Below are 20,985 nucleotides of genomic sequence, written 5' to 3'. Positions count from 1 at the left end.
GTGAACCAAAGGGTCCTGGTTCGATTCCCAGTCAGGGCACAGGCCTGGGTGAGAGGCAACCACACACTGATGTTTCTCTCCCTTTCTCCCTCCCTTCCCCATTCTCTAAGAATAAATAAAATCTTTTTAAAAACCGGTCTATTTTTTCTTTACTAGCCCATTAGATCGTGTTCATTTTAAAGCAAAACCTCCGGCAGGAAGAAGCGATATTTCTTTTCATGGCCAGTCTTCACGTACCTGGCACACTGCTGGGTACCCTGGGTTACGTTTGCTAAAATGTGGGCGTGTGTTAAGCTGAAACGTTGGCCCAGCTGATGGGGTTCGATGTTGACGGACTAGTTCCCTTTCTGCTCTGTTGGCTTCGCACTGACGACTGTCAATACGCTCGCCCTCCCTGTCGGTTTGTGCGCAGGAGACTTTGCCCAAGAGGCCGCTGTCCTGCGCGCACGCGCCTTCCCATTCACGCCGCCGTGAGCTCGGTGGGCGCGGAACGAAAGCAGCGCGAGCTGCACGAGCTTTCCACGCCCACACTCACAACAGAGGAAAACACACAGAATCCCTGCTGGGGCTGAAGGCGCGGGGGGGGAGGGGGCGGTGCTGAAAAACCCCGTGAACCTGCGGCGTCTGGAATGTTCTGGCAGCGAAGCCAGTTATCGCCTGGAAACTCAGAGGTTTTTGAAATTGGAGGCCCAAACTCCACCGTGTCCAAAAATAACCTGGGGCGTGAGTTATTACTGTTCCCTTCGAGGGAATTTCACAATTGGGCTGAATCTGATAAAGGTAAAACCATGGGACTCTGAATACCCGGCCACTCGGGGCAGTCCCGACGCGGTCGCTTCTGTAACTTGGTTCTGGTGCCCGAGGGACTGGCAGTCCCGCCGTCAGTCGGGGTCTGCTGCCACCTTTGGCAGTAACATAACGAGAGTACTCAGCCCTGGGCTCCCGCCTGGGTTGCTGACTGGAGCCCCCGGCTCAGTCCCCACGGTCCCCCCACCCCGTTCAGCTCCCACCCAGCCCCAGGGCACCCCACTCACCATCCGTCTGGGTCTCACAAGTGGGGATTGTGGCAGGGAACCCAGGTGAAATATTCATTACTAAATATCTAAACACCTTTCCAAGTCCGTTTCAAACTCTAAGATATGTAAATGATACAGATTTTATCTTCCATCACGATGGCTTTCCCAAGTAACTTCGGTGAAACCCTGTTCTCCGATTACCGAGTGGCGAAAGCAGCTAAGGTGGTGGGAAATAAGAAGGTTGGACTACACCATGTGATGGCAAGTTTTTCTTTAACTGTTGTTTTTTGCCTTGTTTCTGTGCTCTAACAGATGGACTTGGCTTATTTTTCATAAATCTCTGTCCTTGAGTACTTAAAAGAAACCACATTTACAAAATGTACCGGGTTTATTAAATGTTTATCAGTTTGGGAGGAAATGAGCCTGCTCGTGCCCTGGTGGCTGATGTAGTCGAAGGGACCTGCCTGGACCGTGGGTGGCGTTGGCCTGGGGCCCCGGCCTGTATCTCTCCCGCCCTGGATCTGGTTTCTCCTTGAGGCTGGAGACGGCTGGACTGGGGCTCCGCATCCCCCGCAGGCAAACAGTCTTCCACTCCCACTGCGGGGCCTGGGGGGGGCGTGTTGTGGAAACCGACTCGCAGGCCGGAATCCAAGAACTACGCCCACTTCCAGCTTTGTCTTGCTCACTTCCAAAATTCCCTTCAGAAGGAGGGTAAAAATGAAGTTTATTTAACTTATTCATCTTTTGTTATTCCAAAGGCACACCCAGCCACTGGGTCAGGGAGAAAATGTTCAAACATTTGTAAACAGTCGACGTGGGCCCTCCTGGGAAGGGCAGCTCAGCAGAATCCTGAACAGGGCCAGGCCGTGGGAGCAGCCCCAACCCTGGCAGGACCCCTCAAGGGCCCCAAAGCAGGACCCTTCGCTACCTGGGCCTCCCGCGCCTCTCTTTGGTCTGCAGCAGCGTCTTACCGCCGGAGGAGAACGGAGAGGACAATGGAACTGCACTGACTCACCGGGATACACCTCTCGGCGTGGGGATTTCAGCGCCCGAGTTTGGGGGAGGCTGGTCACGCTTCCGGGTGATGAGGTGACTCGACTCAGCAGCATGGCTGTGCAGGGCCTGCTGGCGGACCAAGGGCCAGGCTGAGCTGTGGCTCAGAGCAGCTTACGGTATCGATAACGACACCAACCAAACAAAACAACACCTGGTCTGTACCCACCAGCCGGAAGGGCCCGGCCGTGAACGAGGGGCAGGTGTGAGCCCGGGGAGGGGAGCGCACCCTTGGAGGGCGTTTCCAGACCTGGACGAACTCGTATCTTTGCAGTTTTATGGAGACAGAACAAAGCCCGGGGCTCGCCAAGCACGGGACGCTCACTAAGTGAGATGCGCCCTCTGTAAAACTGGGACACAGAGGACTGCAGTGTCATTGTCCAGGCGGACCAGAAACGGACCCTGCCAAGAGGCGGTCCCTGTGCTCTCGGCCTGGCAGTGCCAAGGTGTGTGGCAAGTGGAAGCCCTTCCGTGGGAGCCCCCTGCCCCAGGCCTGCAAGATCCTTGGGTTGACGAGCAGCTTACAGACCCGTGTGTCTGCTGCCCACGCCAGGAAGCAGGAGACCGAGGGGAAGAGGCGAGAGACAGGAGACAGAACTCGGCTCCTCCTTCCCGGGCTCCGGAGCCCGGGGTCTGGCAGTGGAGTAGGCACGTGGGTTTGCTGTCCTATAAACGAGGAAGTCGAGGGTCAGAGAGGTTAAGAAATTGGCTGAAGTCACAAAGCAAGGGAGTGACAGAACCGGGGATTCGAACCCAGGCTGCCTGACTACCGGGGCAGAGGACAAGCACAGGAAAGCAGACGCCTGGGCTGATCCCAGGCTCCACCAGTGGGTTCAACTGTCAGCGAGCTCCCCCCTGCCCCCCACGCCAGCTCCCGAGACCACGTCCACCAGACCAGGCAGGAGCGCGGTGGCTCGGACTCAGCTGGCGCTCGGTACGTACGCCTTTGAGGCCTGAGTCCAGCAGGCGTGTGGCTGTGCCTGCTGCAACCGGAACCCTCTCCCCCCACAGGTCGGTGGGGAGCACAGGCCGGAGCAGAAGGGTTTTACGTCATTGTGCCACCCAAAGGTGAAGGGACCGTATAGGAAGGTGCAACGAGAGGGGCCAGCAGGAAGGGCAGCCCATGGGCCAAGGACCGCTGTGGTCAGTGAGGGGCGGGGTGACAGGAAGCTAGGAGACCGTAGTCCCCACCTGGGCAGGGGGGTGCCTGCTGTGGTCCGGCCTTAAGGGAGAAGGTGGGACAAGGAGTCGGCCGCGGGGCAGGGGGCCGCGTCTCCTCCGTGAGCTTTACGTTCAAGGTGGGGTCTCGGGAGTGTGACCACAGAGGTCACGTGGAGTGGCAGTGACTTGGGGGTGCTCAGGGCTCGCTCGGGGAGCTTCTGCAGAGAGAGCGGCCCTGCTGGCGCCACCTCCCTCCCGGGTCCCGGCTCCACGCACTTTCAAAGCTCTGTGACCAGGCCTGGGGAGGAGGAGCAGCACAGGGAGGGGCAGAGGGCCGGCGCCTCCTGGCCCTTCACTCCCGCCGCAGCAGCACTGCGGGGTCTCCAGGCCCCTGCTGGTTTTAACAGCCTGCGAGATTTGAAAAGCTACCGAAAATATTCTGATTTGAGTTCTTAATCCTTTAAAAATAATTTTTGGTGCTGAAGCACACACAATTTCCGGGACTTTGAGACCAAGATGACTTAGCAAAGGAGAAGGGCTCGGATTATACTGCAGTGTTCCCAGACGGCCTTGCTTCCTCGGCCAAATTCAAGTGGAAATAAAAAACAACAAAGGCCGTTATTCCTGTCAACCGGAAAGTAGTGTCCCGAAGACGGTGACCTCATCGGACAGGTGTGGGCGGCTTGGCTAAGGGTCGAGTCGCCCTAAGGCCCCCCTTGTCTTCCCAGAAGTCAGGGCAGTGGCCGCAGGGGCCAGGTCAGCACCGGCCCCCGCCCTGGGCTCGGCAGAGAGGCCTGTGAAGAGGCAGCCAGCTGGCAGCCACGCTGTGCTGGGAGGGTGGAGTGAGGGAGGGAGAGGGAGTCGGGGGAGGAGGAGGAAGCGGTGGCCCAGCGAGGGGAGCGGCGCGGGAACGGGCAGGCCCGGGGGCCTTCCGGCCAACTGACCCCCCAGAGTGCTCTGGGAGGCAGGGGGTGCCTGCCTGTCCACAGGGAAAGACTGGCAGTTCCGTCTGTCCGTCGTCCCTGTGTCCTGCTCAGGCCCCCCCTTCCCGGTGCTGCCAGGACACACTTCCTCCCGAGATCTTGGCTGCTCACGCCCATCCCGGCGGGGCTCCCGCGGCTGCTGCCATCGGGGGCGAGCCCCCCAGGGCCACCAGCCGAGTTTGACCCGACACCTGTTTTGCGCAGCGAGCTACAAATAATCCCAACATTTGTAAGTGCTCAAGAAGTGTGTGAAAGAATACTGTTGGGTGACTTGTGAAAAACACACGACACTCGGACTGCAGGGTCCGTGGGTAACATTTCATGAAGCCTCACGCATGCCTTTCCACGTCGGAGCGGCACCCAAGCCGCAGCATCCAGCCCCCCTGGCTGGCCCTCCATGGAGGGGCTGCCCTCCCCCTGGGAGGACAGTAGCCCCATCTGCAAGAGCCCAGCTCTGGCTGCTGTCCCCTCCGCCAGGCGCCCCTGCTCAGCCCCCAGGACCCGGCCCTGCCACCCGCTCTCCCAGAAAGCCTACTGTGGGGCTGGAGCCCCCACCCTCGTACTCTGCAGGGGGGGGTCCCTACGATGCTGGGGTCATCTGTGTGACCCCCTCCAGTCGCCCTGCCCTGACATGGCGCCCTCCTCAGGTCGGCCAGCTCCCTGGGAGCCAAGGCCACTTCTGTTTGGTCCCTGGTGAGTCCCTGGCACCAAGCTCCCCTATGGGACTGGGGGGAGACGGTAGAGATGGCTGACGACTAACGCATGTTGAATGTGACCACGCCCCCCCAGTGCTGCCACCGAGGGGCTTTCTGGGCCCTCGTCAACGTGGTGCACTCCAGAGGCATCGCTAGGTGTCTGCTGGCCGTGATGGCCACCCTCCTTCCTTGGGCTTCGTCCACGGCCACAGACTGAGGCGAGCCCACGTAGGCCCACCTCCCACTCGGGGAGAGGCGTGGCGTGCACTGCCGCTACAGAGAGATCTCATCGCCCCAAGAAGAAAAGTCCAGGGCAGGACCCGAAACTGGGTCCAGGCTGTGAAACCTGCCCACACCCTCGTGATGATAAAAAGCGATGTTTCCCTTCGCCGGGGAAATTAGACATCGGGGTCTTCACAGAAGCCCCTCTTTTGTACCTTAAAGTCGAAGCTTGCCCCTGATAACTTCAAACAACCAGGCCTTGGGGGAGGTGTTACGTTGGGTGGTTTAGTGCTTGGAGGGAGACTCTTCCCAGTGAACGAGTGTCCTTTTGGGGAAATATTTGTGCCGTCGATATCAATGTCTTCACGGCAGCAAAACGTTTTATACTCACAGCGAAAATTCATTGTTTCCCTCCTCCTTTTGATCTTGGAATGGACCTCTTTCAATGTGATTTATTTTAAGAACAATTTTATAGCAACACAACGGCGAGATGAAATCGTGTTACAAATTCGTGTACGACTTCCCGGGCACAGTACCGATGCTGCGTGTCCACACCTCTCTCATTTTTCCCTACAGGGCAGCCGTTAGACCCCGAGCAGCGCGTTCTCATCTCTCTCTCAATCTCTTCCTTTCTGTGGAAAGTGAGGAACCCGGATATTCCCCGTCCACCCCACGGTGGCCGACGGGCGGGCCCGTGGGAGGCTGGGCTTCAGGGCACAGCCACTTCCGCCGGGCACAGGGCCGGGCTTGGCTGAGCGCTGAACTCCGACTGCTTTTCACAGATCAGCGCTCTGTTCCCCCCTCCCAGCCCTCGGGGAGGCCCAGCTTCAGGAAACGACAGGCATTTCTTATTGCCCTTGGTCAGAGTGGTGGTCACCGCACCGGGAGACCAGAGAGGAGGTGTCTGAACGGAAGCGCAGAGGGGATCCACCGGCAGGAAGGGCCAGACGATACCGCGTCGGAGGCGGGGGAACCCCTCGCTCTGCACTGCTCTTGTTCTGCGGCCCCTGAGCAGGCCCGGAGCAGAGCTGTGGTATCAACGGCATGTGGGGCAACAGGAAAAGCCACCGGGGACCTGGGCCTGCAGACAGGAGGGCCCTTCGGGCAGGTCCGGGCTCAGCCCGGCTGCAGGCTCCCGCCTCCTGTCCTGGGCTTTTGTGCTCCTCGCAGCCACTCTGACAAGGCCATGGCCACAGCCACAGCCACATGGGAGTGAGTAGGGACAGTGCCCCTCCCAGGTGCAGGCTGGCTGGCCAGGGACACACGGGGGCCCGCACAGCTCTGGGAGACTGCTGCCCAGCGACACCAGGGAACTGCACTCCGGCCGCCTCGGGCCTTGGGGCTCCACGTGGGGACGGCAGCACAGTCCTCTCCTCTCCACACTGTGCGTCCAGCACTGAGGGTTCCTCAGAGACACGGGGCTGTCCCCACAGCACTTGGGTCTGAAGAAGGGGCCCATCTGTCATATAATCTTTAGAACAGCCCTTATTTGGGAAGTGTGTTTCCAAGGGCTGCCTGGCTCTCTAAATAAATAAATAAATATATATATAATTAAATTTTTTATTTCTTTATCTTTAGAGGGGAAGGGAAGGAGAGAGGGAGAGAAACATCAGTATGTGGTTGCCTCTCGTGCCTCCCCTGCTGGGAACTGGCCTGCAACCCAGGCATGTACCCTGACTGGGAATTGAACCATGATCCTTTAGTTCACAGGCCCGTGCTCAATCCACTGACCTACACCAGCCAGGGCTAAAAAATATTTTTTATGAGACTATCAGAAACAGCTGTTTTATTCAGCATTTGTGCCCCAAAGTGTCAAAAAGTTGCACTGCATGGCACCGATTGGCCGGGCAGCTCACGGTGCAGCTGATAGTTTAAGGTTATGTAGGAAGAGCCAAAGCCGTTTTCTGAAAGTCTTACTCAGACTCGCCCCGTGAGAAGGAAGGCTTCGTGGACCGGGTCAGTCTGGGCCCGCCCGCAGGGGACAAGTCGCTGGGAGGTTCTCCGCGCCCAGAGTGACTTTAGAAGCACAGCCACCTGTCCTTACAGAGTCACATCACCACCGGTCTGCTTGTGCTCAGGACCGACTTCCCGTGTCCTGTGAAGGAAGGAATTTAAAAAGACTAGTACGAACGTGTGTTTGGATCGCCAACTTCTTAGCTGGCATTTGAAATGGATCATATTCTCAATGAGGTTTTTCTGAAGTTTGTAGATGTTACAGTAACGATGTTGCCAATGAGCATGAAGTTCTGGGGCATCTGGAAGCTGACACTGCAGAAACTAACCCTTAAAAATGTGCAGTGTTCAGTAGATAAGATCGCGTCCTCTCTGGGGCGAAGACCACTCCAAAGCAATTCTCTGTACGGAAAAATGAAAAGCCACTTGAAGCTGATTTTCAAGTCACCTTTTATTATGTGATTCTGAATTTCAGTGTGCGTCTTTGCAGTACAGGATTTGGGGTGAACATGGGTGGAAATGTCAATACAATGAGCAGGAAAACTGTTTTTCTAGTGAAAAAATGTGGACAGTGTGGACACTTCTACTGTGACTAGAAATTCAGTGTGAAAGTCTACTTCCTCTTAAAAAAGAAACATTCCTACCATTCCTCTCTGGTTACAATAGCTGAGCCTACTGGATACACTGAGTTTTGCCCGGAGTTTCAATGCATCGGTACATACGTACCTGCCTGGGACCCCACAGGGTGTGGCCCTTTCCCGCTCGAGTTATGGGCCTAATGTGAAAGAGGCTTATTGAGAGAGAAGGAACTATAATCCCGAGTTTAGGAAGCTCAAAGCACTTGACAGCAATTAAACCACGTTACCAGCAAACACGTCCCACGCATGCACCGATAGGCTGTTTAAACCCAGGAGCGAGGAAAGTGCTGAAGGAGCGGCCCTCGGCCACGCTCTGTCAGGGCTCCCCGACTCGTGGTGACAACGCAGGGCCTCCGGCCACCTGCAGGGCTGGGACAGCGAGGGGCGGTCTCTGGGAGTGTGGCCTGAGTGACGAGCCCCAGCTCCCCTGTGGAGGGCTGTTCTGACCGGACGGGCAGGGGGTTGTGTCCTCTCGTGGGTGCCTGGCCCCGGGGTGGCTTGAACGGAAGCAATCCGACCGGCCTGCAGTACAGACCAATGACGCATGGTGTGACGGTTTGACAACAACGTCTTGCCTTTCAGAGCCGTGTCGGCAAACTGCGACCTGAAACACGGATCTCTGAAAAACCCCTGAGACGGCCATTCCCTCCCGAGTGTGACCCAGGACAGTGAGAGCGCGGGAGGGGGGCGGCTGTCTCAGAACGACCCTGCTGGCTGCAGACGGCTGCTCCTCTGTGTCTCGAGTCCCGCGGCAGCGGCAGTAAGCACGGCGGTGCACAGCGCACCTGGGGCTGGCCCGCGCCAGGTCCCAGGAGCAACGGGCGTCCCCGCCAAAGAGCACGCAGGCGACAAAACATAATCCCATCCTGTCAGGCCAAGTCTTTTCTGCCAAGTCGGCCACGGCTGAACACACTCGCGTCGGGAACACTGGACCACGATGGCGTCCCACGAGACGCCAGTGAGTGTCTCACGTGGGAGTTCCTGAGAATCCGCTGACAGACTCACCAGCACATCGGGCGTTACTTCTCCACACCCCACGGAAACTCTTCGGGACCACTCCGCGCCCTCTGAGAGCCCGAACACTGGGTCGGCTCACGGTGACTTAACTCCGCGCCCCAAGAAAGCGTCATCTTCTCTGCCGAACTTACGTAAACTGGTGTCCACTTGGTCCGTTGTGCTGGCGCTGGCTGTGACCACTTCCCATCTGTGTGCTTTCACTTCTAAGCTAAGGGATTGCTTGTGCTCAGGGGAAACAGTTTCAAAGTTTTTTCAGTGAAAGACAGCATCATAATGATCAAGTGCAAGAGTTAAAGAGTAAAACAAAGCAAAAGTAATGCCTTTCAAAACCCTAAGGGGATTTTCAGTCCCCAAGCCATCTTGTATTTTAAAGCACTCCCAGTACTGGCTTCTGAGGTGAAGCACGCGGGCTGTGTCCAGGGGGCAGAGCTCGGTGGGACGCGCAGGCGGGAGTGGGCGCGGGACGGCCTGCCTCTTGGCGGTCACCGGCCTGGCGCCCACGCGGGTGGAGGAGCAGCTGCGTGGCCTCCTCGGGCAGCCCGGTGACGGCTTTCTGAAGAAACGCCCCTGGTTGCATAGGCTGCTGTGGCGTGTTTTCTATGACTAAATAAACGGCCCCGACCTCCAATCGCGTAACGACAGACACATCCATCTACCACTTCCTTAAACCCACTGACAGCTGGTTATTCACGTCAACCCCTGTCCGTGGGGTACGCAGCACAAAACCTGCAGCCCAGTGATCCCTCGAGGACCTTCGGTGACCTGCATAGCGTCGGCGCCCTCCTCACCTGGTCCCAAGCTGCAGTGCTGAGCAACAAGGATGGGCAACCGACCCCCGAGTCTGCCCATCTCAGGCCGCTGGCTTGAAAGAGATTAAAATAAACCCTACACCTGAATCCTTCCATGCCCCACACATTCTACCATTTACCTCAAAAGGCCTTTTGAAACGTTTGATTCTCTTGCTCTCAGATATTTCTTTCTGAGAATGCCTGTATCTCAACTCTATAAAAAATGTTGAATTGTATTAGATTTTTCAAATGTCTGACAACTGCTTAAAGTGACATCACGGAAATCTGTTTTTACATGTAATTATTATTCACCGGCCCACTCCCAGCGATGACTTCCCAACGTCCTATCCCTCCATGTGACTTGCTAATGGCCGTCAGTGCATCACGTTTCAATTCCTTCCTGGACCGAGACACACGGGAGAAAACACTGAGTTTCGTTTTAACCGAGCAGGGTTACTGCCTGGGCAACCCCACACCGTGGAATGAGTGGAATTAAGATTATGAATTAGATACAAGGGCCAACATATCAACACAGAAAATGCACTGTTTTCTTCCGAGAAGTTCTCTGTGCGTCAGCAAACGGGGAAATGACCCGCACTCGTGTGTGTGTGTGTGTGTGTGTGGACTGATAAACACTCAGGAAAGTGGCTTCTGAGAGTGAGCAGAGACCCAAGTGAATGCAAAACCGCTGAAGACGTCAGAACTCCGCAGAGGGGCGTTTTGAACATTTACTGTTTCCAACGTTCACCGTTACAGGGCACACGGTCGGCTCTGCTACCTTTCACGTCTGGCGTCTCCACCCCCTGGGCTGTGGGTTATAGTTGCCACCGGCCACTGAGAGACCGTAATCGGACCTGGTCTCCAGGGACATCATCTCAGACCCGGTTCTGGACAGCTGCCAGGAACACGCAGAGGACCACTGGGAGCCGGGGGGCACTCGGTGCCCGGGTAGGGGTGCAGCACCCCACTCTCGCCTCCCCAGGGAGCCCGTGCTGGCCCCCGGGGCCCGAAGGACTCGGGGCAGCCGGTCGTTCCAATCCTCCGAGGGCCCTGGAAGCACCTTCCTCCGCGCTGCCGAGACCACGTTTGCTGCGATGGACTCCCGGATGTCCCTGGGTTCAAAGGCGTCCTCGGCGAGGCCAAGGGGAACCTGGGCCGCTGCTTCCCAAGGAGCCAGCCCGCTGCGTGCTCTCTCTAGCCCCTCGCTGGGATGGGGACGGCAGATGCCAGCAGGCCAGTGCGCCCACGGGGGCGTTGTGGAGGCGGTGGGCGGGGCTGGTCTTCCAGGAAGAGACAGGGAGTGCCCACTCTCCTAGAGGCAAGGAAGAGGTTAGGACACCTTGTTCATTGTGGTTTCTGCAAAAGACACAGGGTGCCCTGACCCAGTGCCTCCAGGACCCAGTCCCCTGGCGCTCTGCCGCAGGGTGTGCGCTCCGTCTCTGAACCCATGGAACCCGCAGCTCCGAGGTCACCACGTCCGCTCCGCCCTGACTGCCGGTCGTCACTCGGGTCCCGGGGTGTCTGTCCGCCCACATCACTCCCGTCGGCACACAGCCCACCCTCTCCCGAGGCCTGCGTTCGGCACAAAATTAATAGGACGTGTTTACAACCCAGAAATGCACCCTGACCCACTGGGCTCCTGACGTTTCTCAGGGGTGTTTAATCCGCTGTTCTCCCCGCCGCCCACTGAATGCAGCAAACACGCACCGAACTGAACTGGGCAGTGGCTGCCTCCGTCCTTTAACAAGTATGTCACTGAACACCCTCTGTTTCCGGGCGTCTGACTGTGTGCCTGGGGACACCGAGATGGCTCAGTGAAGCCCTGTCCTCAAGGAGCACAGAACACGGCGCCCACAGTCACACACAGGCTGGCGTAGCTGAGACGTCCTTCACCCTCCTGACGGGACCAACAGGAAATTTTGTGGCCCATGAGGAGTGTTCACAGTCAGCATGATAAAGGGGAATTTAGCTCTTATCCTCTGCCGCCTGTGTCAAATCTCCCTGGGGTCCCTGCTGTGGGAGAGCCCCACAGAGCCCCAGGGGCGGATTCCAGACCCCATGTCACCTGGCCGCAGACGGAGCCTGGAGAGGCCTGGGCAGGCGGGACTTTGCAACCAGAGCGGCTTGCGGGGGTGAGAGCCAAGGTCTCCAGGACCCCCAGAAACACCGGAGAGGCTCCTGGGTGCCCGCGCAGGGGACCGACCTGCCTGGGTGACAGCCGGAAAGAGAAAGGGTCCCAGCACACTCGGAAGTGTGAAGTAGCACCTGAGTGCGCACACTTCCATGACAGCGCGTCCCAGACACCGGACGGAAGAGCAGACCTGGCTTTCTGGTCTTTCCCCACCTGCTTAGTTTCCAAACTGTCATAGAAATGGAACCTGGGAAGTCAGAAGCTGGAAGCGTTGCTGAGTGACACCCCATAGCACGGGGCTCGGGCACATTGTTCTCGACTGGGGAACCAACAACACCCGCCGTGGGGCGTGTTGCGGGGCCGGGGGAACCTGGAAGTGTGATACTGAAAGAGGAAGTCAATAGCACTAACGTTCTTAAAAACCCTGTTTTGTACAGAATGCAATCTGCCCGAGGCGGCGCAGCCCTGGCGGAGGCCACAGGGCGGGGAGCAGAACCGAATGCCCCCAAACGCCTCCGACTCGCTGCAGGTCCTGGGGCCTCAGTGCTTCCCCCGGCCTTCACCACAGGGGACAAACCCCCGGCGGTCTCCGTGCAGATGGATGTGCCCCGCGGAGCAAACAAACAGGCCTTTCAGGGGTGCGGTAGTTTGCGCCCAGAATGTCCCAGGCCACTTGTGTGCCAAACCCCCATGTTAACACCGTACATCCCCACACGATGCCCCACTCTTCTTCTGTCAGTCTCGGTCCCCAAGGGCAAGCTGTCCTCTGCCTGGCTGGCGGAATGAAGCCAGGTGACAGGCCCGGAGCCAGAGGGGACCGAAGGGACTGGGAATCACAGGGGTGTGTCTCTGGTTCTGGCGTCTGCGTGTCTGATGTCGGGACCCCAGGAGGACCCTACAACCAGGGGCCTGGTTGTGGCTCCCGGTATGGCTGTGTTTTTATGGAAAGAATCGACGCACTTACACGGGAGCCCTCCACTCAAGCCAGTGTGAGAAAGTGACCTCATGCGCGAGGTGCCACCTGACGGCTTCTTTCTCTCCGCCTCCTACTACCCTCGAACTTCTGCTGCGGAAGGGGTGTCTCCAGGGCCACCAGCTGGGGGCTCGGCAGGTGCTGGGACAGACTCGGGAGGCCCTTGTGTTTGGGGCTAGTCCTGCGGGGGCCGCCCGGTGCCCAACCCAGTTCATCTCGAGGGAGGATATTCTGTCCCTTGTAGTAACAGGCTCCACGGGGCCCTGCCCAAGGCTCAGCTGCAAGGCTCCGAGAAGCCCAGGGTCCTTCTCGGCCTCACAGGAGCCACGTCTGTCTCCGTGCGCATCAAGTGTGGGGTTATCCGCTCAGCCTGCTTGAGAGGCGGCTGAGTCAGCTCCCTTGTCACGCTGCCTGGTGACTGCTGACCCGGCAGGGAAGGCCTGACCCTGGAGAAGGAGGTGCAGCCTGAGGCCCTCTCGGGACAGAGGTGAACGGCCCCCGGAGCTGACGAAGTTTTAATGCGACGCAGGTTTTGAAGTTCAAACTATTTCCTTCCGTAAACCTTCCTAAAAGCTAAAACGTTCTCCTGGCCGAGACCCTGCCTGCACGTGCGCGGCGGGCAGGGCGCCTCCAGCGGACTCGGGTTTTCCCAGCCCCTGCCTCCCCCTCCGTCCCTCCGCCCCGTCCGCACTCGGCGGCACCCGCACCGGCACCGTGTCCCGGACCCGCCCCAGTGAAGGCGAACAGAATTGGACGGCACTACTTCTGCCTTTTCGACCACGACCTTCACGAAGTAGACGCCGTGAGGCAGCACGTGAAGGGCGGAGCACAGGCGTCCTCCCGTCCCCAAGTGCTCAGGTCACACCTTCGGAGGCACTGAGACCGCCCCCATCTCGGTCTGCACAGACTCAGGTACGTCCACCTCCGGCCACCGCTGCCAGCACCACCTCCGAACCAGCGCAAGCCCGGCCTGGATGACTGACTCTGACGACTCAGTGTCCCTGGTTCCTCCGGTCCCTGGTTCCTCCGGTCTGTGCTCAACCCGCAGCCGAAAAGACCCGATGAAGACCGAAGGCCAACTGAGCCTCTCAGTCCTCGGTTTGAAGCCCTCTCGTGGATTATTTCAGAAAAGGAAAACCCACACCCTTCCTCTGACCCACAGGCGTCTGAAATCAGCTGCCCCCACACCTCTGACCTCACCCCCAGCCCCCGCACCTCTGCTGCAGCCCCGCCGGCCCCTTCCTGTCCTGGGAACACACCTGGGGCACCTGCACCTGCTGACCCTTCTGTCTCCCGACCACGCACCGTGGCACCGACCTCCTTCCCTTCAGGCCTTACTCGGACCCCAGAGGGTCGAGGCTCAGCCAGTCTCTCCCCCAAACTCGCTGTGCCCCTCTCTGCTTTATTCTTCCCCCGGGCTCACGCCTACCTAACGTAACATTTCATCTCCATCACCTTGCTCCTTCCCACTAGAACGTAGCTCCATCTACGGGTGAGCTTTAGTGCCACGCCCACTGAGACGTGCTTAGACCCAGAACAGGGCCCGACAGGCGGATGCGGTCTCGGCGAAGGATCGATTGCCTCTGCCTCAGACGTGCAGGACCAGGGAGCCGGGTCTCGTCGGGAATCACGACAGATCTGGCCACGTCCTCGGACGCCGCCCTTCTCACGTGTCAGTCACTCGGGATGGGGCTCTCACACAGTGGACGCGTCCCCACCGGCCCGGACACGTGCCCACGAACCCTGGTGCCAGGCCACGTTCCGAGGGACGCGTAGGATTCATCGAGACGTACAAAGGAAGCAATTTTCTAAGTGGGCAGAAGATTTTAACGTGGGAGCAGAAGATCTTCATCGCGATCTGTGGAAGTGCGAGGCATGTAACCAGCCGTGATTCCCCGAATGAGAAAAGCCCCTAGAAACTTCTACACAGAGAGAGGGGGGTGCCTTTGCCCATGTATTTCCATACAGGACATATGTTCCCTGGGGCTGATTTAGACCCAATTGAGCTGGAAGTCGGGGGACAAGGAGCATTTTAACATCACGTCTGTCCCGGCCCCTTAATAAAACACAGTCCCCGTCTCATATTCCCTGACGCTGCCTTTGGGCCGTGGCTCTCAGACGCTCGCCAGCCAGGGGGGACTCGGGGGCTCTGCGGTGGGCGGGCCGATCTGAAGGGAAGCGGCCAGGCCGTGCCACCCACCAAGAGCGGGGCAGAGGCGGGGCCTACGCGGCCTGCAGGGCTCCGTGAGGGCAGCCGGCCCTGGGAGAAGGGAGGGCGTCTGGGAGCTGCAGCCTCGCCTCTCGTCTCTGCCAAGGGCCCTTCGTCCTCCTTCATCTTGGGTCCGCTTTCAGAGGAAGTTGTCGGTGAGAAGTCTCGTGTTGTGTTTGAGGGGACCCCTGTGGGAAGAGCGGTCACGGTGGCACCAATGGCAGCCGGCAGGACGCCTTGCACGGAAGGTGAACTTGGATGTCACCCTGGCCCCGGGGGTCCTGCCTCGGCCCCTCGCTGGGTAACGATGAGATGATGCCGCCTCCCGGCCTCGCTCTCTGTGCTTTTGAAATGGTGAACACACCGGCCACCCTCTCTGGGCGACGGGAAGAAGGCAGACAGCATTTGGACGCAGAACGCCCCTGAGCAGGGCAGCGCAGATCATTCCTGTCGTTTGTGACAAGAGCCTGTGAGGCCCGGAAGGTGTCAGGGCCCTGGCAGGACCTTTTGTTCAAGAGGCCGGCGCACGGGCTGGCTGCCGGTGGATAAAAATAGGAGGGGCCTTGCCTTTGAAGTGGCGTGGGCACCCACACCGCAGACGCCGAGGTGCCTCTGCCAGCACCGGAGGCCGCTGGCGGCAACTTGGCGCTGACCACTGCTGCCTGCCGGCTCCACACTGGCCAGAACACAGCCGTCTCCATGTCCTTGAACCCCCTGTTAGAACAGTGCCGCAGGCCTTGACGGCCAGCGCACAGAGGTGAAGGGCATGGGCACGCAGCCCTCGGTGGTCCCTGCCGTCTCAGAACCGGCGAGAGCACCCGTACTGCGCGCTGCTGCCTTCTGACACTGCTGCCCCCTCCAAGGACCCATAACGCCCCCATCTGGCCAATAAGGAAACCGAGGCACAGAAATCAGGTCACTCGCCCCCAGGTCTCACAGCGAGAAGGCGTCTGTGCAGGAAAGTGGGAGGATTGCAGCCATGGGTCATGAACTTTTAAAATTTTACTTATTTATCTTTAGAGGGGAAGGGAAGGAGACAAGGAGAGAAATATCAATGTGTGGTTGCCTCTCATGCGTCCCCTTCTGGGAACTGGCCTGCAACCCAGGCACGTGCCCTGACTGGGAATCAAACTGCGATCCTTCGGTTTGTAGGCCTGTGCTCAATCCACTGAGCTAACACCAGCCGGGGGGTCATGAACTTCTATCAGGGCAATGTACTTAGGTAAAGAAATCACTACGGCAGCTTCCCTGACCCCCTTTGCCCTGAGAGGAAGTGTGGAGCCCACGCCCGCGGGCGGCCCCAGCTCGGCTGCGACAGACTCGTTCTCGAGAAGCAGCCGGGGTGGCCCTGACAATTTTCTGTATAATTCCTGGGGGGAGCTTCACTTCGGTGTCTTTTGTAAAAAGCCTACTTCAATTGGCTTGAACACGAAAATAAAAGCTTTTGAACACATTTCAGCGTGTTTCCTGAAAAGCTTTCTCTCCCTGAAAGATGTACACAGGGAAGGTTGCTTAGCTCCCCAACACGGGACGAAGAAATAAACCACGGAGATCAGAAGTTCAAAGTCTATCGGTTTCTACAGAGAGAAAAAGCAATTTTCACAATAAACAGAGGATGCTGATCCTGTATGACACCGATGAATTTTTTTCCTTGTGGGAGAGTTTTGTGGAGAAAAATGTCAGTGGTTGGCACACATAAGCGCCTAGTAAAGGAGAATCATCGTCATTAGTATAAAATTAATATTTATGCTCCATACCTTAACAGAGTCAGAATTATGATAAATCAGAAAGCCACTTAAAATATCTCTAACGACGTGACTACAGCGTCAGCGGCCCGTAGCATCCTGAGTCTCTCTCCCAGAACAAACCCAGGCCACCTTCTCCGCCCTCCCTCCCTCGTTCACAAAAGGAAAAGTCGCCCCTGGACGCGCATTTCTCCCTTAAAGAAAATGGGGATCAGAGGGAGGATTTTTTATAGATTATGCATCTACTATTTGGGGATGAAAGGGGATGAAAAGTGTGATGTGATGATGAACCATAAATCCCTCACTGGGCGGGGCGGGGTGGGCGGCGGCGCCCCGGCCTAGACCTCCTCCAGGGAAGGGTTTCAAGCCAGCGCTGCCCATCGTTCCTGTGCACGGCGGTCACACACCTGCGAATGCCGGGAGCGATACCCTGCATGGCGTAGGAACCCTCAAGGAGGCACATGACCTTCTCAACTGTCCTGTAATCCATTCCTGCCTTGCCCTCTCTCCCCTCCATGTAATCTCCCTACTTCCCTCCTCAATGTCAAGTGCAGAAAAGGAGACGCACGACCGTTACTCTCACAAACCCTCCCAGCGTGCGTTGCCAGCTGGGCTCAGGCGCAGCCTCATAAAAACTCCCTCTGGGTCTGGGTGTCCCCCAGGTGGACAGACTGGGGGTGGGCCTGACGGCCTGCCCAGAGCCAACCACGTCCTCCGAGGACACTGGGTCAGCGAGGACTTGGGGAACGAGGGTCCCTGTGGAGTGACTGTGTGACGTCCCCCAGCCGCCACTTTCCGGGTTTCCCACTGGCGTTTCGCAGCCAGCCTCTGGCCCAAGTTCTGATGACCTTGCAGAGGTGACGGATCAGAGCGGGTGAACGGCAATGACAGACACGCCCACAACAGTCACCGCACTGAAACCTCACTTCTGTACGGCGACCCCGTCTCCTCTCTGTCCCTCCACTCCCTTCCTCCATCACGAAGTCCTCAGGACATCAGATTCTGGTCAGCATCAAACTGTCGTAAGAACAAAGCCTCGGGTCTGCTGACCACAGAAACAGAGTTTCCTGTCAGACCAAAGATGACACGTGTTCTGGGCAGTGCTTCGGCCCCAGGCCCAGGAAAGCAGACGACCCTCGGGCAGAGCACCAGCCACCACAGCCACTTACCCCTCCCCTGGCCCCAACCAATCAGGAGAGCCCACGACCCCCACTCCTTTAGCCACCAGGGTCAGTGACTGCTTCCCTAGGTAACCTGCCCCCGGCAGCCATCGGGGAGCCGGGTCTTCGAGCATCAGTTCACCTGTGAGTCTGGGCACGGTGCCATCCCTTCCACTAATAAACCCTCATTTTCTCCTGTTTGTGTTTGGCTGGGCTTGGCTGAGCACAGGTGAGAGGACAGCTTTGCTTTGGTGGCACGAACACACAGCACCTGGTGCGGTTGCTTCACAAGAATGAGGAAAAGGACCGATTCGACCTTCGTGACTGTGTTCCATCCATTACATTTCTAAGCTAATTAAATGGATCCTTTGATTCATATCTTGGGCCCTAGGGAAAATCTTTAACCTACTGTTCTTGGGAAACTTTTAGGATTTATTGCCAAATGTTTTCCTTGTCAAAAACTTGGGCCCAGAGTGATATTTAAAATTAGGAATAGAAAATATAACTTTTCACCTGGGAACTCACTGTAAACTTGTTTTCTTAAGCACAGAGTAGGAAAAAGTGTGTTTGACTGCCTGATCACATTTCTGGTCCAACTGGTAAAGTTTATATTAATGACATTGTTCTCGTTGGAGGGAATGTGCACAAAATCCATGTCATTTTCCTGTAGAGGTACGGGAACACCCTAAAGTAAGTGGGATTTGAACGACCGTTGTTCAGGGACGGATAGATGGAGGACCGCAGGTGGGGGGACGGGGTGAGTGAGAGCAGAAAACCGGTGGAGGCTGTGGCGGTGGTGGGGGGGCTCTCCCAGGGACGCTGGGGGGAGGCGTGTCTTCACCTCAGGACGCAGGCTTCGAGTGGAGATCCTCAGGCCCCCGGGTCGCAGCCTGCATGAACGCGTGTCCGCCGCACTGTGCACCTCAGCCCGGCACAGCGGAGTGTTGAATGCAAATGGTGACTAAACAAAAAACTAAACATAAGGAAAAAAAAAGAACGACTTCACAGGAAACACAGAAGTGGTGTCTCCAGCAGCCACACCTCCCCTGTGACACGTCAGGAAGGTCACGGGCAACTCCGATTGGTCGCGCTGGGGCCACAGCTCTGGCTTCTGGGCCCGTAGAGGGAACTAAAATGCTGTGGAATGAAAAGGAAGAAGATACAGCTCCCGGGAGCATCTGTGACACCCCCAGCTTCATGAGGTACTGGTGTGTCCCTCTACCCGCCAGACTTTACAATCAGAGAGCACGGATTTCGTTTTGCCCTTGGCATTCGCTGCTCTTGCAGCTTTTCCGACAAGCATGGCTTTCCTAATGCGCCCACAGAATAGCAGATGTCACCGTCCGGACGTGGCGCTGCGTGTTGGTGCTGCAGCCGACATGGCCACGGGGGACCCCTGGTCATTTGGGGGGGACCTCACTCCCAGTTCCCCTGACTGCTGCTCCTTCCCAGGTCACCTTCCTTTGGCAGGACCGCAGGTCATTACTGACGGTCTCACTACTAACAGCGTGTTTTCCACTTTCGGTGTTGACCCTCGAGAATGCGAGATGACTGAACAAAACCCTGTGCGTTAGCCGCAAACGCGCGTTCAAACCTCTCGGCCACTCTGCACGGACAGGCTCAGACCGAGGCAAAAGGTGTTTTCTAGGGAAGTCAAAGGTCTAGGCCTCGTAAGACCAGGTTCGAGGGGGGAGGAGAGCCGCAGTGCGTCCGAACTTTTAGGCAACTATGTGTCACAAACAGGAGAAAAACGCTGGCGAGGGGCTGGGCCTAGGAAGCAGGTCCCACCTTCCGGCGGCGTCTCTGGGCCGCGCTGGGCGGAGAGTTGTCTTGGTTCACGCGGTAAACGCACAGACACTGATGAAAACCGCAGTGAAGTCACAGTTTCGGGGTGGGCCGCCTTCATCGCCATCCTGGGCCGCAAGTGGCTCGCGGGCCGGGGGTGGGACACCCTGGCTGGAGCTCATCCCCAGGGGTCACGGCCCGCCTGGGGTCACACCGCGGTGACCGAGGCTGGGCCTTCGACGTGCGCCTTTCCTGGGGGCAGGTGGTCTCCACGCCTTTCACAGGAAGGGCCTGGGCGGGGGTCTCCTGCAGTTTGTCACCGTGGGGCAGGTCTTCCCAGAGGAAATGCACCGTCCGTGTTCCAACTAGTCACTGAATTCCGGTCAGTCTGGACCCTACAACTTTTCTTTTTTTTTTCAGAACATGGAGGCTGCCTGAGAAGTGCAGAGCCGGGTGCCCAGGCGTCCCCACAGCGCACCGACACACTCAAGGCGCCACTCCCGAGGCCGGCTGTGGACCCGAGCATGGTGACGGTGGCCGTGACCGGAAGGCAGAACAGGACAGGCGCCTCACAAAACAAAGCACAATGACAAGAAAGCTGGCTGAGCCGCGAGAGCCAAGGAGACGACTCCTCAATGGTTCTTTGTGGAAACAGTGCTTCCTGTGAGACCCAGCGATACAGCTGACAACACTGTATCGAACCGAACGGGCACTTCACAGCCAGGGCTGCAGACCCAGCGATTCAGGAGGCACGAGGGGCGGAACGTTCTAGAAGCCCCGCCTCACAGTTTGCAAGCCCATTCCCCATTTATGCTCCACCCTGGGACTGCAGGTCCCTCTGTGTCTGGGAACACTCCCTTCAAGGTGGCAGGGGGCGGCATCCCTTCCCCGGTGACGACACCGACCCCGGTCACAGCACCCTCTCACCTCCTAGGCCCTGCCTTTCCTCTCCTTAGAAAAATGATGTATTTAACTTGAAGATATTTTTCTTTCCAATGTCCTGGAATTAGTGGTAAGGAACACACAAATGTTTCTCTTGTCAGACACTAACCACCCCCCCCCTTTTTAAAAAGTATTGAACTAAATCAAAATACGAGATTGAAGAACCCAAGTGTTTTTTAGAAGATGCGTATATGGCCACTCTAAACTCTCAGGAGAGGGCTTTAGAGACCCCGGGAGACTGCTGTGCTGCAGGAGCCCCCACACACCTGACTGCGTTTGAGTGGGGCAAACACGGGTGTTGGAACAGGTGGGCCTGGGCCCCCTGCTGTGCCTGCCACCTTCCCAGCTGCGTGACTTGGGCGGTTTTCTCCACCTCTTGGAGCTCTGGTTTCCTTAACAGTTACTGTTGCCGCGAGAATTAAATCAGTCACACGTTCGAAAGCCTGTGACACATTCTCTGTGTCCAAGGTACTCGGCAAGTCCTTCCCTGTCTTTCCAAGTGTGAGGTTTTCTT

The 20,985-nt window shown here is 57.6% G+C and overlaps 1 protein-coding gene across 1 annotated transcript in view; it reads right to left on the bottom strand.

Moving 5' to 3' along the window:
* Window positions 1–7,516: 7,516 nt before the first annotated feature.
* Window positions 7,517–20,985, bottom strand: part of SYNPO2 (synaptopodin 2) — an 85,444-nt gene continuing 71,975 nt past the window's right edge. The window contains exon 5 of the mRNA XM_037129872.2: window positions 7,517–10,838. Within this exon, the coding sequence (XP_036985767.2) occupies window positions 10,308–10,838 (531 nt within the window). The 3' untranslated portion in view covers window positions 7,517–10,307. The remainder of the gene's footprint in view (window positions 10,839–20,985) is intronic.

The sequence above is a fragment of the Artibeus jamaicensis genome, unplaced genomic scaffold (genome assembly GCF_021234435.1).
Source record: "Artibeus jamaicensis isolate MK-2021 breed Jamaican fruit bat unplaced genomic scaffold, CSHL_Jam_final scaffold_537, whole genome shotgun sequence".
NCBI classification, from domain to species: Eukaryota; Metazoa; Chordata; class Mammalia; order Chiroptera; family Phyllostomidae; genus Artibeus; species Artibeus jamaicensis.
Note: the sequence above shows the minus strand (reverse complement) of the source record. Positions and strands in the feature narration are given on the sequence as shown.